General features: G+C 43.4%; 1 protein-coding gene across 3 annotated transcripts; it reads left to right on the forward strand.

The window, feature by feature from the left end:
- Window positions 1-234: 234 nt before the first annotated feature.
- On the forward strand, window positions 235-17810 carry LOC117421110 (sperm flagellar protein 1-like). Of its 3 annotated transcripts, XM_034035055.3 has the most exons (8): window positions 238-387; window positions 707-844; window positions 4417-4528; window positions 5735-5882; window positions 6060-6108; window positions 6197-6278; window positions 12219-12318; window positions 16727-17810. In XM_034035055.3, exons 1-8 carry the CDS (start codon window positions 342-344, stop codon window positions 16832-16834), a joined length of 783 nt encoding a protein of 260 aa, XP_033890946.3. In that variant the 5' UTR covers window positions 238-341; the 3' UTR covers window positions 16835-17810. The 3 variants fall into 3 exon arrangements, with proteins under 3 accessions (XP_058890736.1, XP_033890946.3, XP_058890729.1); XM_059034753.1 differs by lacking the exon at window positions 6197-6278 and having other exon boundaries at window positions 235-387; XM_059034746.1 differs by lacking the exon at window positions 238-387 and having other exon boundaries at window positions 404-844.
- Window positions 17811-18035: the final 225 nt, after the last annotated feature.

Raw genomic sequence — 18035 nt, forward strand, 5'->3', positions numbered from 1 at the left:
TCAGGAGATTATTTTTTTATTATTATTACATTAGGTTACCATATGAGTCCATGTACACAAGGGCAGTTCAGGCTTCTCAACTCATATCGCAATGCATTCTGGTACGTTTGACCTGTCTCAGGTACTTTACTAGAATGCATTGGAGTGTATTAGAAAAAGCCTGGACTCCCGAACTGTCCTCCTGTACATGGAGTCATATGGTAACGCTATTAATACACAATATATCACTGTGTGGTCTTCCAAAACAGATTCCACAAAAAGACACAGAACACGTACACCGGGACAGGTGGCTACGCGTTTGGCTGGGAGAGTGACAAGAACCCAGAAGCTCGCCGCTTCCTATGCCTGGTTTGGTTTCTATGGTTACAGCACATCAACAACCAGCAGGTTTCCCCAACAAAAGTGTTGTTTACTTTTTGACTTTTCAGTTAGGCGTCTGAAGAGTCTTGTAACAAATGCACTAGCTGTTTGACAATTAAACGGATGGTTGTTTTTTATACTTAAAAAAGAAAGAAACGAACAGTATTTTTGTTGTTGTTATTTCTATAAACATCGTAAATTAATGTATTGCACCAGATCTATGCATTATATGGCATGCTTTAAACGTTTTATAACGTGTGTTTGAGTTATTGTTCTGAATCTGCAAAGGTATATGTTTTGACGTGTTGTTGTGTTAGTTTACACTAAAGAAACGTTGTTTGTGCAGTTACACAGCAAGTCCTAGGAGGAGAAATCATGTCCTTTGATTTGGATGATGACAGTCTGCAGGAGCTGTACTCATGGGTGGATAAAATGCCGTTATCTCGTCCAAAGAGGAACGTTACCCGGGACTTCAGCGACGGAGGTGAGTAATGATGTGCTTGTGTTTCTACTGACACAGTTTAACATCACCATGTTTCATGTTGCCTTAATGGCTGCAACACGTTTCTATATCATGGTAGTAAGGAACGACATTTGTTTTTATTTATTTATACTCAAATTCATAATTGCCCTGCAAAGAAGCTGGACAAAATCAGTAAGTAATAGGTTTGCCTGTATACAACTTGAAATTTGAACCGTCCCAGTTTTTAATATGAACTTCAGACTCGCCTTACATGGTTATGTATACACAGGGACTTTTCACAGCTCATAATAAGAAATCGAATGGCTCGATCTGCTATGCAACGGGAGCTGTTCTTCCTATCCATGTCGTACGTGCTGTTTGAAATGTGTATATATATATATATATATATATATATATATATATATATATATATATATATATATATATATATATATATATATATATATATACAGTGCCTTGCGAAAGTATTCGGCCCCCTTGAACTTTGCGACCTTTTGCCACATTTCAGGCTTCAAACATAAAGATATGAAATTGTAATTTTTTGTGAAGAATCAACAACAAGTGGGACACAATCATGAAGTGGAACGAAATTTATTGGATATTTCAAACTTTTTTAACAAATAAAAAACTGAAAAATTGGGCGTGCAAAATTATTCAGCCCCTTTACTTTCAGTGCAGCAAACTCTCTCCAGAAGTTCAGTGAGGATCTCTGAATGATCCAATGTTGACCTAAATGACTAATGATGATAAATAGAATCCACCTGTGTGTAATCAAGTCTCCGTATAAATGCACTTGCACTGTGATAGTCTCAGAGGTCCGTTTAAAGCGCAGAGAGCATCATGAAGAACAAGGAACACACCAGGCAGGTCCGAGATACTGTTGTGGAGAAGTTTAAAGCCGGATTTGGATACAAAAAGATTTCCCAAAACTCACTATTTTAATAGTTCGCTACAACATCAGTCTCCTTAGCTCCTCCTGGCTATTTCTACCATGCTATCTGAAGAAGGCAGGAGCCAGACCTTCTAGCTAATTATTACAATGGTGAGTTTTTAAGTTTAATCAATTCGAGTCTCAAAGAAAATGAAAACATGACCACTAAATACCTTTGAAAGTTAACAGGAAACAACCTCCAGTTTTCACTGTATTTGTGTTTCATCCAGTCAAATTATTAACTGATCACCATGGTATCTGATCAATACACTGACCAGGTCCAGTCAGAGCTGTTCATACCACACCCATCATACAGTATCAAACCCCAGAGTAAAAAATACAGTACCCAAACTGTGCACCCACTGCTCAAACACCACCGTAAAAAATACAGTACCCAAACTGTGCACCCACTGCTCAAACACCACCGTAAAAAATACAGTACCCAGACTGTGCACCCACTGCTCAAACACCACCGTAAAAAATACAGTACCCAGACTGTGCACCCACTGCTCAAACACCACCGTAAAAAATACAGTACCCAAACTGTGGACCCACTGCTCAAACACCACCGTAAAAAATACAGTACCCAGACTGTGCACCCACTGCTCAAACACCACCGTAAAAAATACAGTACCCAGACTGTGCACCCACTGCTCAAACACCACCGTAAAAAATACAGTACCCAGACTGTGCACCCACTGCTCAAACACCACCGTAAAAAATACAGTACCCAAACTGTGCACCCACTGCTCAAACACCACCGTAAAAAATACAGTACCCAAACTGTGCACCCACTGCTCAAACACCACCGTAAAAAATACAGTACCCAGACTGTGCACCCACTGCTCAAACACCACCGTAAAAAATACAGTACCCAAACTGTGCACCCACTGCTCAAACACCACCGTAAAAAATACAGTACCCAGACTGTGCACCCACTGCTCAAACACCACCGTAAAAAATACAGTACCCAGACTGTGCACCCACTGCTCAAACACCACCGTAAAAAATACAGTACCCAAACTGTGCACCCACTGCTCAAACACCACCGTAAAAAATACAGTACCCAGACTGTGCACCCACTGCTCAAACACCACCGTAAAAAATACAGTACCCAAACTGTGCACCCACTGCTCAAACACCACCGTAAAAAATACAGTACCCAAACTGTGCACCCACTGCTCAAACACCACCGTAAAAAATACAGTACCCAGACTGTGCACCCACTGCTCAAACACCACCGTAAAAAATACAGTACCCAGACTGTGCACCCACTGCTCAAACACCACCGTAAAAAATACAGTACCCAGACTGTGCACCCACTGCTCAAACACCACCGTAAAAAATACAGTACCCAGACTGTGCACCCACTGCTCAAACACCACCGTAAAAAATACAGTACCCAGACTGTGCACCCACTGCTCAAACACCACCGTAAAAAATACAGTACCCAGACTGTGCACCCACTGCTCAAACACCACCGTAAAAAATACAGTACCCATACTGTGCACCCACTGCTCAAACACCACCGTAAAAAATACAGTACCCAGACTGTGCACCCACTGCTCAAACACCACTGTAAAAAATACAGTACCCAGACTGTGCACCCACTGCTCAAACACCACTGTAAAAAATACAGTACCCAGACTGTGCACCCACTGCTCAAACACCACCGTAAAAAATACAGTACCCAAACTGTGCACCCACTGCTCAAACACCACCGTAAAAAATACAGTACCCAAACTGTGCACCCACTGCTCAAACACCACCGTAAAAAATACAGTACCCAAACTGTGCACCCACTGCTCAAACACCACCGTAAAAAATACAGTACCCAGACTGTGCACCCACTGCTCAAACACCACCGTAAAAAATACAGTACCCAGACTGTGCACCCACTGCTCAAACACCACCGTAAAAAATACAGTACCCAGACTGTGCACCCACTGCTCAAACACCACCGTAAAAAATACAGTACCCAGACTGTGCACCCACTGCTCAAACACCACCGTAAAAAATACAGTACCCAAACTGTGCACCCACTGCTCAAACACCACCGTAAAAAATACAGTACCCAAACTGTGCACCCACTGCTCAAACACCACCGTAAAAAATACAGTACCCAGACTGTGCACCCACTGCTCAAACACCACCGTAAAAAATACAGTACCCAAACTGTGCACCCACTGCTCAAACACCACCGTAAAAAATACAGTACCCAGACTGTGCACCCACTGCTCAAACACCACCGTAAAAAATACAGTACCCAGACTGTGCACCCACTGCTCAAACACCACCGTAAAAAATACAGTACCCAAACTGTGCACCCACTGCTCAAACACCACCGTAAAAAATACAGTACCCAGACTGTGCACCCACTGCTCAAACACCACCGTAAAAATACAGTACCCAAACTGTGCACCCATGCAATCTCCTCCTCTAGGACAGCTAATGGAAAATAATGAATGCACTGTTCAGCTGGATCAGCCTGGGGTCTCTGGCCAAAACTGTTTCAATCCATGTCAGTAATGTGATTGAATTGTTTTTGAAAGCATTTAGATATTTAAGGAGATGAAGTAGCAAACTGTGACCCCTCATAACACACTGACTGGCTCATGCTCCCTTTCTTTCCTTCACCTAGTGCTAGCTGCAGAGATTGTTAATTTCCACTTCCCGAAGCTGGTGGAAATGCACAACTATGTTCCAGCCAGTTCTACACAACAGAAGGTCGACAACTGGAGCCAACTGAACAGGTAATTTTTTTTTAAAGCATGTGACCATGTCAGCAGTGCTAATATGGAGAACACAGCATGGTAAAAACTGAAAGAGGCACGGGTGATGTCATGAATAGGGTTACACCCTGATGTGTCATGGAATACAGAATGTGAAATGTGTGCTCTGATTGGCTGAAAAATCCTGAGTAGTCTATAATATATTGCAAGGAACTGAACCATGATGCTTTGCCACTTATACCCGTGGACACATAATCTCGTAATTCATGATCAAGGCACAGCACTACCCAGAATCTCACTCTGGAGGAGCCTCCATTGCAATTCCATTAGAGTGCTGTTACCTAGAAAAGAGGTTCTTCTGAATATTTATCAAAATGCTACAAACAGGACCATTTGGTTTCTGTGACTCAGGTAAATAACAATTGGAGAATACACATTTTTAATTCCAAGAAGGGGATAATTAAAATGATTCTTGCAGTCATTATTTGTAACATGACAATGAATACCTGCACTGGAGAAATGGGGATTTAGGGACCAAAAGAGTATTTTCTCTTACAAAATGATTTCACCTAGCCAGCAGCCAGTCCCCTATGCTTTCTGGTACTTTATTGCTCTTCTCTTCCGTATTTTATTTTGCTCTCCTGGTTTAAAGAGCAACTTAAATATCACAATGATCCAAACGAATGTATTCTTCTTGATGTTTATCATCACTTTCCATATCATTTTCTGTGTCAGCTGTCACATCCTGGTGTCTATTTAAAACTCAGTGGTTAAGAACACTCGTGTGGCGTCTGTAGATATGTCAAATACAGTCTTCACTCTAAGTACAGCTGGTACACCAGAGTGTAACCAATAACCTGCTCCCCTGCAATGCTCTGCCCCCAGTGGATGTAAGAAAACACCACATTTGTTCTGTGTAGTAGGCTATTTCTTACAGATGTGTTTCTTACTTCTACTGGTTGCAGGGGGAGCAGTTTATTGGTTACACACTGGTGTACCATCTGAACTTAGAGAGAAGACTGTATTTGACAGAGGCCATGTTTGAATCATAAGAGGTATACATTATTTGAGGTATACATTATGATGTTTCATAACCGTACCAAGCTGCTATCTACATTGCTTTGCACGGGGTACAGGGTGCCGCTGTTGGCCCTTGCCCAGTTCTAAGAGCATGCCCCTCCGTGTCTCTCTCTGCTTGATCTGTCTGGTGGTGTCGCCCCCCCACAGGAAGGTGTTTAATCGGCTGAGCTTCAGTGTCCCTGAGGATCAGATACGGAAGATCACGCAGTGCTCTCCAGGGGTGGTGGAGCAGGTCCTCAGCACTCTGCGGGAGAAGATCGAGCAGAAACAGAAAACCAGCAAGCTGCCCCCACAGGTGAGGAGGTGTTGAGAGGAGAGAGGCAGGCTGCAAGGCTAGGCAGGGTAGGGCAGGGCTGGAAAAGGGAGGTACTTTTTTGTCATGTGACAAGTCCATTTGCAAATGAATGGTGTAGTAGAGAATGGTTAAGGAAAGCTTGTAAAACTCTAAGCTATTGCATCCCTATTTTTGTAGAACCTGGAGTATTACAGCACCACACAGGGCTCCAACGAGCATGGCACAGGTAAGCAGCAGATCAATCAGTATTAAAGACTCCCTGTTTGTTGTACCTCATGGTTACTAACAAAGGGCTTGCTTGTTCACACACACAGGCTACTCTTCCCAGGTCCCCAAAGCCAAGGACAGTTCGACTGCAGGAAACTTGCACAGCAAGCAGGGGCTCAAACCCGTCAGGTAGGTTAGCATCATTCAACAGTGAGACAGAAAAACAGAAACACCCGCCATAACACTGTCAGTGGAACAGCACTGGTTTGATGTGACGAGCCAGCGAGGTGTTTAAATTGTTCGGAGGAATATGTGGCCATTCCTCAATGACCCCTTCAGGGAATGTCCCACAGCATCAGGGCTTTCGAGATCAGTAATATGGATGCACGTGCCAACCGAACTCTCTTATCAGCACTCTATCATACCCCTGTCACACTGGCACTCCTAGCTGGGCTACCCGGGTCACAATCCCACGTAGCGTGAAACCACGTACCTGGGTCATGAGAGACAAAATGCATGACGGCCGTTCATAAGCTGACAGAATGCAGTTAACAAAATAATTGCCATGCACATCCATTTGCTACAAGCAGGATTGAAATGTGCTGGAGCAAGCATCATATCTGATACTATACCAGGTACAAGAGGGGTCTAAGTTGCCTTACTTTGTGGAAGTATATTACCTCTTCACTTCCTAACCCATTTTACATTAGTGTTTTGTGGGTCAAGCCTGAAAACATGGCAGTCAATAGGAGAAGCAGCTGGTTGGTTAATGACAGGAAGAAATGTACAAGGAAGTGCAACACTACCTGAAAACATGTTTTATCCTAGTGTAGTACAACATGTATTGTTTTAAAATGAATCCATGTTAGGTAAAACATCATTCAGTAGATTTCTAGAATGATTTTGCTACAATCACTTTAAGACCGGGGTGTCTGGGAAGGGCTTAACAGGTTGCCTTTTCCTTTCAGAAATTTGCAGGGAGATTCTAAAATGACTGGTAGGAAGTGCAGAGAGTGAGGGAAAGCACCTAGCTGATTACTTTGAATTCAGTCATAAATGGCAAGAATAGAGGGGAGGAATCTCATTGGTTAACAAGTGTTCCAACCTGTGCAGACATGTCACCACACCAACACAGTCTGATTCACTGGACACCCAATTCACTTTGGGAGGGGAGGCTGGGGGGGGGTGCCATTTTATAAGTGCAGTTACACACTTCAGGGTATTGGCTTCGTTGTGCCAAACTCCACCACTCGGTGTGTGGGTATTGAAACATACTGGAACACTCTGTCATGTGTTACTGCTTTCATATTCAGGGTAATAGACGCAAATGAAGGGCTCGGGTTGGAATCAATCTCTGAAAAGAAATCAAACATGTTTATTTGAATTTGTGTCTACAAGATGACCAGAGAAGTACAAGAAAGCCTTATGGAACCACCCCAGTGTTAGAGCGGACACTCCTTACTGTTGCTGTCTCGTCTGTGCTTCGTACTGTAGAAATTTAAACACAGTCACGGTTATAATGGGACTGTTGTCCACATGTCCACGCAGACCTTACCATGAAAGCAATTCCAGTGCTCCCACTCTAACTGGCTACTTTAAATGTCTCCATGTAGCTTTGTCTGAACACCACATTGCTGTGTGCTTATGTGTAAATAAAATCAGTTTGAGGCACAGCACTTAAACCCTGACCCAGAATGAGATCCATTTCTGTGCATGTTATTAAATGCATGCTTGTTTACGAGCGTCTCTCTGCCATTCTGAGCATGTTATTAAATGCATGCTTGTTTATGAGCGTTTCTCTGCCATTCTGAGCATGTTATTAAATGCATGCTTGTTTATGAGCGTTTCTCTGCCATTCTGGGCATGTTATTAAATGCATGCTTGTTTATGAGCGTTTCTCTGCCATTCTGGGCATGTTATTAAATGCATGCTTGTTTATGAGCGTTTCTCTGCCATTCTGGGCATGTTATTAAATGCATGCTTGTTTACGAGCGTTTCTCTGCCATTCTGTGCATGTTATTAAATGCATGCTTGTTTACGAGCGTTTCTCTGCCATTCTGAGCATGTTATTAAATGCATGCTTGTTTATGAGCGTTTCTCTGCTATTCTGGGCATGTTATTAAATGCATGCTTGTTTACGAGCGTTTCTCTGCTATTCTGGGCATGTTATTAAATGCATGCTTGTTTACGAGCGTTTCTCTGCTATTCTGGGCATGTTATTAAATGCATGCTTGTTTATGAGCGTTTCCCTGCCATTCTGGGCATGTTATTAAATGCATGCTTGTTTATGAGCGTTTCTCTGCCATTCTGGGCATGTTATTAAATGCATGCTTGTTTATGAGCGTTTCTCTGCTATTCTGGGCATGTTATTAAATGCATGCTTGTTTACGAGCGTTTCTCTGCCATTCTGGGCATGTTATTAAATGCATGCTTGTTTATGAGCGTTTCTCTGCTATTCTGGGCATGTTATTAAATGCATGCTTGTTTATGAGCGTTTCTCTGCCATTCTGGGCATGTTATTAAATGCATGCTTGTTTATGAGCGTGTGAAAGGGTTCTTGCTTGTGGGTGCGTGCATTCGCTGCTGAGTGATAGGCAGGAGACCAGACAGGTTGAAATTGACACGCCCCGCAGGCACGCAGGATTTATTTACACACATACACACCACAGCTCACGTGACACTACCAACCATGGTAGCTCACTGAGTGCATACGGCCAGCGTACGAAAAACAAAATAAAACACAATACAAAAAACTATAAAATAAAAGGTGCCGTAAAAACGGCGTGCGCTACTCCCTAATGCATGGAGGTCCCGCTTGCTCACCTCGCTATACTTTAAGGGGATCTACCATCCCCGAACTAATCTTTATGTATCAACACAAACCCCGACTCCGGCCGTCGGCGGTTTTGGCAGCTTCTTTTGGCTCCGATCCCGGTTCACCATCACGGCGATCGGAGGATTTCAGCAACTTATTTCTCTCACTATGCTCGGGTAGCGTGGACGATCTTCAGCCCGTTGTCCGTGGCTTTGCAGCAGCCCCGAGGTGAACAAACAGGACCTCTTTATACCTGACGCTGTGCTGGAACACACCTACCCGCTGATCATCCACAGCTGGCAATCACACACAGCAGGCAGGCGATCCCAGGAGCGTCAGGTACTGCAATAAATTAAATAACCATTACACACATTTACACAATATTAAATTAACAATGTATTCACACACAAACCCCCTCTTCATGTGCAGGGCTCCTGCCCTGCTACAGAGCGTTTCTCTGCCATTCTGGGCATGTTATTAAATGCATGCTTGTTTACGAATGTTTCTCTGCCATTCTGTGCATGTTATTAAATGCATGCTTGTTTATGAGCGTTTCTCTGCCATTCTGTGCATGTTATTAAATGCATGCTTGTTTACGAGCGTTTCTCTGCCATTCTGTGCATGTTATTAAATGCATGCTTGTTTATGAGCGTTTCTCTGCTATTCTGGGCATGTTATTAAATGCATGCTTGTTTACGAGCGTTTCTCTGCCATTCTGTGCATGTTATTAAATGCATGCTTGTTTATGAGCGTTTCTCTGCCATTCTGTGCATGTTATTAAATGCATGCTTGTTTATGAGCGTTTCTCTGCCATTCTGGGCGTGTTATTAAATGCATGCTTGTTTACGAGCGTTTCTCTGCCATTCTGTGCATGTTATTAAATGCATGCTTGTTTACGAGCGTTTCTCTGCTATTCTGGGCATGTTATTAAATGCATGCTTGTTTATGAGCGTTTCTCTGCTATTCTGTGCATGTTATTAAATGCATGCTTGTTTACGAGCGTCTCTCTGCTATTCTGGGCATGTTATTAAATGCATGCTTGTTTACGAGCGTTTCTCTGCCATTCTGTGCATGTTATTAAATGCATGCTTGTTTACGAGCGTTTCTCTGCCATTCTGAGCATGTTATTAAATGCATGCTTGTTTACGAGCGTTTCTCTGCTATTCTGTGCATGTTATTAAATGCATGCTTGTTTACGAGCGTCTCTCTGCTATTCTGGGCATGTTATTAAATGCATGCTTGTTTACGAGCGTTTCTCTGCTATTCTGGGCATGTTATTAAATGCATGCTTGTTTACGAGCGTCTCTCTGCTATTCTGGGCATGTTATTAAATGCATGCTTGTTTATGAGCGTTTCTCTGCTATTCTGTGCATGTTATTAAATGCATGCTTGTTTACGAGCGTCTCTCTGCTATTCTGTGCATGTTATTAAATGCATGCTTGTTTATGAGCGTTTCTCTGCCATTCTGGGCATGTTATTAAATGCATGCTTGTTTACGAGCGTTTCTCTGCCATTCTGGGCATGTTATTAAATGCATGCTTGTTTATGAGCGTTTCTCTGCCATTCTGGGCATGTTATTAAATGCATGCTTGTTTATGAGCGTTTCTCTGCCATTCTGTGCATGTTATTAAATGCATGCTTGTTTATGAGTGTTTCTCTGCTATTCTGTGCATGTTATTAAATGCATGCTTGTTTATGAGCGTCTCTCTGCCATTCTGGGCATGTTATTAAATGCATGCTTGTTTATGAGCGTTTCTCTGCCATTCTGGGCATGTTATTAAATGCATGCTTGTTTATGAGCATTTCCCTGCCATTCTGGGCATGTTATTCCTGCTTGGGTCATTAGCTGGGCTGTATTTGTTTCACGATATTTCACGACTAAACATAATATTTGTAGAATATTTCTTTTTTTTATGTTCACCTTTTAAAGATGTTCTATTTTCACCATCAGTAAATTATCAAACAAAATGTAATTTAAAAAAAAAAACTGAAATAAAAAAAACATACATACATCCCAGGTTCCCTCTGTAAATGTAGTCTAACAACTAGTGTGTCAGTAAAGCAAATGTTTGCTAAAAAAAAATATGTATATTTACACTATTCTTTCAGAAATGGGAATTTTCACAAGGAACTGCACATTACACGGCAATGGGTAAATCTAACGGAAATCGTGAAATCCGTGATAACCTTGAAAAAAATAGAAGCCTTAGTCTTTAGTTACCAAGCCATGGCCAGCTGTGATTTAAAATCATACTAGTAATAATTCATTTCCACTGTCATACATGTTGCTTAGCCGCATTGCCTGGTAAAGTGCCTCGTGATTTTCCATGGCTGGCTTCTGCCCTGGTTACTATGCTTACTAACTATTCCAGAGGCTTGTGCAGCTGTAATTTCCATCCCCTCTGAAACTGCTTTTGTACAGAGGTTTTCCATTTTCTAGTCCGATTTCACAATAAAACTAATACAGTATTGTAGGATTGTGTAACAGGCAGAATTGTTCAATCTGGATGATTTTTTTGAAGTTTACAGAAGCTTTTTGTTTAATGGTAAGTAGTACTGGATACCATTTGTCATTCAGACGATCTGCCATGCTGTGCACCATTATGTTATATTGATAAACACATTTCATCAGAAAGGAACTCAATAGGCCCAAGAAAAGTTTAAAACACATACTGTACACTGAGAAAAATGACCAGAGCTTATTGGCTCTCCATTGCCATTACATTATTTACTCCCCTATGCTCTGTGTGAATGAAACATGTGTTAACAGGACCCCCCCCCCCCCTCCACACACACACACAAAAACATGCTTTGTACACTTTCATGCTGATTATTTTGGTTAGTGCACCTAGTAAATAATGGTCTAAGCAGAAGCAGCACTAGAGAATGATAGAGATATTATACTGTGTAGACATTATACATATAAAAGCGCACGTAGCTCTCATTGTTTTCAAACTGTGTCTCTGTTCTGTGGCTTCAGTATTGAGTTATTGATGTTATTCTCTAACTGTGCTGTTTTAAGCTTGTCTGGACAATGCTAACTGCCGGGACTGAACAGCCTTCCTCATTCTGTTCAAATGACCTTTCAACTCTTCCAGTCCCACTTCCTTTACATTAATATAAACTGAAAGGGCAGGTGGGGCTGGTTACTGAGGTCCTGCAGCTGAACAGTCACTCTGTCTCATGATCTGAATGGAGCGAGGAAGGCTGTTCAGTCCTGGCAGTTAGGATTCTCCAGACAAGCTTAAAGGAGCACATTTAGGGAATAATAATACATTGTCGCCTGATGGTTTGAATGAATGTTCTGCCTGCAGCCCGGGGAGACCCCACCCAGCCACCATCACTGACTCCGCTACCCAGCTCCACCTGCAGGAGAAGGAACAGGCCCTGATCGCATCTCGGGAGACCATCCAGGTAAGAGCAAGCTGGAGACAGCAGGCAGGCAGACAGGCAGGGAGGGAGGCAGGGAGAGACAGGCAGACAGGGAAAGAGGAAGACAGACAGGAAGGGAGGGAGACAGGCAGGCAGGGAAAGAGGCAGGCAGACAGGAAGGGAGACAGGCAGGCAGGGAGGGAGGGAGGGAGGCATGGAGAGACAGGCAGACAGGGAAAGAGGAAGGCAGACAGGGAGAGAGGGAGACAGGCAGACAGGGAGGGAGGGAGACAGGCAGGCAGGGAGGGAGGGAGGCAGGCAGGCAGGGAGGGTAAGAGGAAGGCAGACAGGGAGGGAGGGAGACAGGCAGGCAGGCAGGGAGGGAGACAGGAAGGGAGACAGGCAGACAGGGAAAGAGGAAGGCAGACAGGGAGGGAAGGAGACAGACAGGCAGGCAGGGAGGGAGACAGGCAGACAGGGAAAGAGGAAGGCAGACAGGGAGAGAGGGAGGCAGGCAGGGAGGGAGGGAGACAGGCAGGCAGGGAAAGAGGCAGGCAGACGGAAGGGAGACAGGCAGGCAGGGAGGGAGACAGGCAGGCGAGGGAGGGAGGGAGGGAGGCAGGGAGGGAGACAGGCAGGCAGATAGGGAGGGAGGGAGGGAGGCAGGCAGGGAGGGAGGGAGACAGGCGAGGGAGGGAGGGAGGGAGACAGGCAGGCAGGGAGGGAGGGAGGCAGGGAGGGAGACAGGCAGGCAGATGGAGGGAGGGAGGCCGGCAGGGAGGGAGACAGGCAGGCAGGGAGGGATGGAGGCAGGCAGGAAGACAGGGAGGGAGGGAGGCAGGGAGGGAGACAGGCAGGCAGGGAGGGAGGCAGGGAGGCGAGGGAGGGAGGGAGGCAGACAGGCAGGGAGGGAGGGAGAGAGGGAGGGAGAGAGGGAGGGAGGCAGGCAAGGAGACAGGCACGGAGACAGGCAGACTGGAACCTCTGCCTTCTATTGGTACCAGAAAAAGAAAACTGGAGAGTGTAGAGTAGTTTCATTGAAACTGATCTGAATCCGAATCACTGACAGCTGTTGATGGCTTATTCCAAAGAAATGCCATGACATGGTGATCATTCAGCTCTGCTTAAATACACTTACAGTACAAAGTTCCTGGTAAGTGGCTGTGTAATCAGTGAATCTATAAACAGGCCATTGACACGACACATTGCTTCCACAGTAAATGTATTACAAACGGCAAGTTCTGTCAATCAAACTAAACAAAGCAAAACTATGTGTTTACAAAGCCTTGCAAGACAGCTTCATGTACCTCTCAGGGTTTACATGAACAGTTTAAGAAACAGTAAACGTTCAATTAAAAGCTCTTTATTTTCAGTGTTTAATGATTTTCACTCTATTTTACAAAAGCTCTAGGTATTTTTTATTATTATTCAGATTTTCACCTCATATCTATTTGCTGTGATTAATAATAATAATAATAATAATAATAATAATAATAATAATAATAATAATAATAATAATAATAATAATAATAAATTAAAAAAATAAAAAACATTGGGTAGATACGTGTAAGTGTGTATGTCATTATCAAATTAGTAGAGTGCAGTGAGAGGCTGTCTGGTTGTATTAGTAGAGTGCAGTGTGAGGCTGTCTGGTTGTATTAGTAGAGTGCAGTGTGAGGCTGTCTGGTTGTATTAGTAGAGTGCAGTGTGAGGCTGTCTGATTGTATTAGTAGAGTGCAGTGTGAGGCTGTCTGGTTGTATTAGTAGAGTGCAGTGAGAGGCTGTCTGGTTGTATTAGTAGAGTGCAGTGTGAGGCTGTCTGGTTGTATTAGTAGAGTGCAGTGAGAGGCTGTCTGGTTGTATTAGTAGAGTGCAGTGTGAGGCTGTCTGGTTGTATTAGTAGAGTGCAGTGTGAGGCTGTCTGGTTGTATTAGTAGAGTGCAGTGTGAGGCTGTCTGGTTGTATTAGTAGAGTGCAGTGTGAGGCTGTCTGGTTGTATTAGTAGAGTGCAGTGTGAGGCTGTCTGGTTGTATTAGTAGAGTGCAGTGTGAGGCTGTCTGGTTGTATTAGTAGAGTGCAGTGTGAGGCTGTCTGGTTGTATTAGTAGAGTGCAGTGTGAGGCTGTCTGGTTGTATTAGTAGAGTGCAGCGTGAGGCTGTCTGGTTGTATTAGTAGAGTGCAGTGTGAGGCTGTCTGGTTGTATTAGTAGAGTGCAGTGTGAGGCTGTCTGGTTGTATTAGTAGAGTGCAGTGTGAGGCTGTCTGGTTGTATTAGTAGAGTGCAGTGTGAGGGTGTCTGGTTGTATTAGTAGAGTGCAGTGAGAGGCTGTCTGGTTGTATTAGTAGAGTGCAGTGTGAGGCTGTCTGGTTGTATTAGTAGAGTGCAGTGTGAGGCTGTCTGGTTGTATTAGTAGAGTGCAGTGAGAGGCTGTCTGGTTGTATTAGTAGAGTGCAGTGTGAGGCTGTCTGGTTGTATTAGTAGAGTGCAGTGTGAGGCTGTCTGGTTGTATTAGTAGAGTGCAGTGTGAGGCTGTCTGATTGTATTAGTAGAGTGCAGTGAGAGGCTGTCTGGTTGTATTAGTAGAGTGCAGTGTGAGGCTGTCTGGTTGTATTAGTAGAGTGCAGTGAGAGGCTGTCTGGTTGTATTAGTAGAGTGCAGTGTGAGGCTGTCTGGTTGTATTAGTAGAGTGCAGTGTGAGGCTGTCTGGTTGTATTAGTAGAGTGCAGTGTGAGGCTGTCTGGTTGTATTAGTAGAGTGCAGTGAGAGGCTGTCTGGTTGTATTAGTAGAGTGCAGTGTGAGGCTGTCTGGTTGTATTAGTAGAGTGCAGTGTGAGGCTGTCTGGTTGTATTAGTAGAGTGCAGTGTGAGGCTGTCTGGTTGTATTAGTAGAGTGCAGTGTGAGGCTGTCTGGTTGTATTAGTAGAGTGCAGTGTGAGGCTGTCTGGTTGTATTAGTAGAGTGCAGTGTGAGGCTGTCTGGTTGTATTAGTAGAGTGCAGTGTGAGGCTGTCTGGTTGTATTAGTAGAGTGCAGTGAGAGGCTGTCTGGTTGTATTGTTGTACTCATGAAGGTTATCTTCACCTGCTTTCCTTGGTGTTCTAAGCATTCCTTAATATTACCCCCAATATTTACCCAGGAAGCAGTCTTATTTTTCTTTTTTATATATAATCATGAGGAAATAAAGGGCCGTGCTTTTAACCTACGGTCAGGTGTTTTCTGGATAATTTAATAAATTACTCAACAAGACAAACATTCATGGTTTCCGCTCCTGAGATCGATGGCTGTGTTCAGAAGTGAACCTGCAGCATGTTGCGTAATGTTTGTTTTGTCATTCCTGGCTGGATACCAGCAGCAGTGCTGCTTCGGTGATCTTTAGTTCACTTTGTTTGTCTTTGCATGCTCAGTCTGTTCCTCTTCAGTATGTAAATCTGCAACCCCACACGACAACGTGAAGCCGTGGCACGGACAAACGTTATCTTGCTTTTCTGAAAGTATGCAACAATAACAGGCTATAACTAAATCATAATATTAATAATAAAAACTAGACAAATATTCTTTAAAAGCACCACTCAGGTTCATCAGGGTTTGAAACGAGCATCGCCACATTCACAGCTCAGGCCTCGAAGCTAGGGTCGCATGTAAGATACCTCTGTTGGATTTTCGGCCTGTTGTTTGTTCATAAAGACACTGTCTGCAAATAAGAAGGGTCTCTTTTAAAGTGGTCTGGAGTTTTAGCTACTCCGTCTCAAACACAGATCAGAATTGGAATTGTCAGATTAAAGGCAAGACCTCTTTATATTAGATAGACACATTTTTTATAAATCAATGAATCTTTGTAGGAATTGCATTTTCCTAACAGTTTTACACAAAGCTCAATCGTCTCATTTTCAGACACAACAGTGATGTTTTGAGAATCTTTAGCTATAAAGTGCACACTGCAAAAGGCACCAGATGAAGGCACTAGTTAAAGTTTGTCAACTTGATGTTTCGAACCATATAATCCATGTGCCTTTTGAAGGCATGGATGATTTAAATAATTTACCTAACTGAGCAAAAGTTTTCTATAACAATGTGAAACAGTTGCTTAAAACAGTAATTAAAAATGTCATAATTAACTAGTTGCTTTAGTAGGTGGCTGAAAGTCGCATGAAAGGTTTATAGGCTTCCAACCATCCATGCCATTGACCAGAAGCAAGAAAACTGAACATATAACATGTGTCCTAGTACCCATGCACTGGCTTTCAATTTGTTTTCGGATCTATTTCACCCATAAAGCTGCACATGGCTATAAAGCTGAGGACCGCTGTATGAGGGTGTACTGGTTAGCATGTGGTGTGTTGTTTTGTAGAATGCTTTGGGATGACCTTGGCTGTGAAAGATGTGTTATACAAGTCTAAGCTTGATGCCTATCCTCTGACACCCACCCCTCCCCTCCCCTCCCCTCCCCCCAGATTCTGCAGGCCAAGGTGCGTCGCCTGGAGCACCTGGTCCACCTGAAGGACGTCCGGCTCGATGACCTCACGCGTCGGCTGCAGCAGGGGGAGCAGAGGCACAAATAGACCTCCTCTGAGTCGCAGCTGTCCCCATGTGTAATAAGCACACTGTTGCATTTTGTAATGGCTGTCGTAATGTGTAATAAGCGCACTGTCACATTTTTTAATGGCTGTCGTAATGTGTAATAAGCGCACTGTCACATTTTGGAATAGCTACCTACCACCAGCTTTATAGCATAGCATTTTAGTTCAAGTTTGCAGAATGTGTCAGGGGCATTATTATTGGAAACAGAATCAGTTCAATTAGGAATTGAACAAAAGTGGAAAAATGTAATGCATGCATGAATGAATGCATAACCTAAAGATCAGAGCAGGAAATAACCCCCCCCAAAAGGAAGATTACTTCCTGAAATGCAGAATATCACTTTGGGGAATATGCAGATAAAACTGGTCTGTGTTTGTGAGGACACAGGCAGCCTCTCTTAACAGCCATTTTGTACCTGTCAATGACAGCCGTGTTAGTTGACTCAGAGCACTATAGCATGACAGGACCGCTTTGTGATTGTAATGAAGATAATGAAGCCCTCTACATCTTAAGCCAAGTTCACAGTGACCAGAAGCCAACACTGCAGCTCAACACACTCAGATAGTGTGGACCAGATGAACAGCATAGCCTCCTTCTCATGTAGGTAGACCTGTCTCACTTTGCACAGCACAGACCCTCCTGGGGAACTGCCAGAGGCCATGTATTGTGTATTTCATCAACATGTTGTGCAAGAAACACAGTTAAAATGTGTCAGTGTGGGCATAGGGCAGCTGAAACAAGCAGGATATACACAGCGTGTTTAGCAGTAGAACCGGTTTGTCTGGTCTCCTCCAGACCCTTTCTTTATCCAGTCCCAGGTGCCTGCAATCTTCTCTGTTGATTGTATGATCATATTTTACTTACTCACTTTTCCAGTTTTCAAGTTCTTAAGAACTGTAAATGAATTCTTTCTTACAAGGAAAGAAAGGGTTTTACAGCATATGTTGACTGTATATTAAAAATCTTTTGAAGTTAATGATTGATGCAGGTTTTTTTTTATTTCTTCATTCCATACATGTTTTTCATTTGTGACACTTCTGAAATGTATTTTTTACAATTCAGATGTATTTTATGGCATACAGCCACTCAGCTCTGTATGTCTCTTCCCCCTCGGAATACCCTTTCTCTCAGGTTTTCACTGGTTTTATTCTGCATCTCGCTGGTTGCTCACAGCAATGACCA

Source organism: Acipenser ruthenus, chromosome 1 (assembly GCF_902713425.1).
Source record: "Acipenser ruthenus chromosome 1, fAciRut3.2 maternal haplotype, whole genome shotgun sequence".
NCBI classification, from domain to species: Eukaryota; Metazoa; Chordata; class Actinopteri; order Acipenseriformes; family Acipenseridae; genus Acipenser; species Acipenser ruthenus.

Bases quoted from the DNA above. Each gene is read 5' to 3' on its own strand.
- LOC117421110 (XM_034035055.3), top strand. From the start codon at position 342: ATGCCTGGTTTGGTTTCTATGGTTACAGCACATCAACAACCAGCAG. The intron at 6,109-6,196 runs GTAAGCAGCAGA...TCACACACACAG, and splicing joins CTCCAACGAGCATGGCACAG to GCTACTCTTCCCAGGTCCCC. The intron at 12,319-16,726 runs GTAAGAGCAAGC...CCCTCCCCCCAG, and splicing joins CATCTCGGGAGACCATCCAG to ATTCTGCAGGCCAAGGTGCG.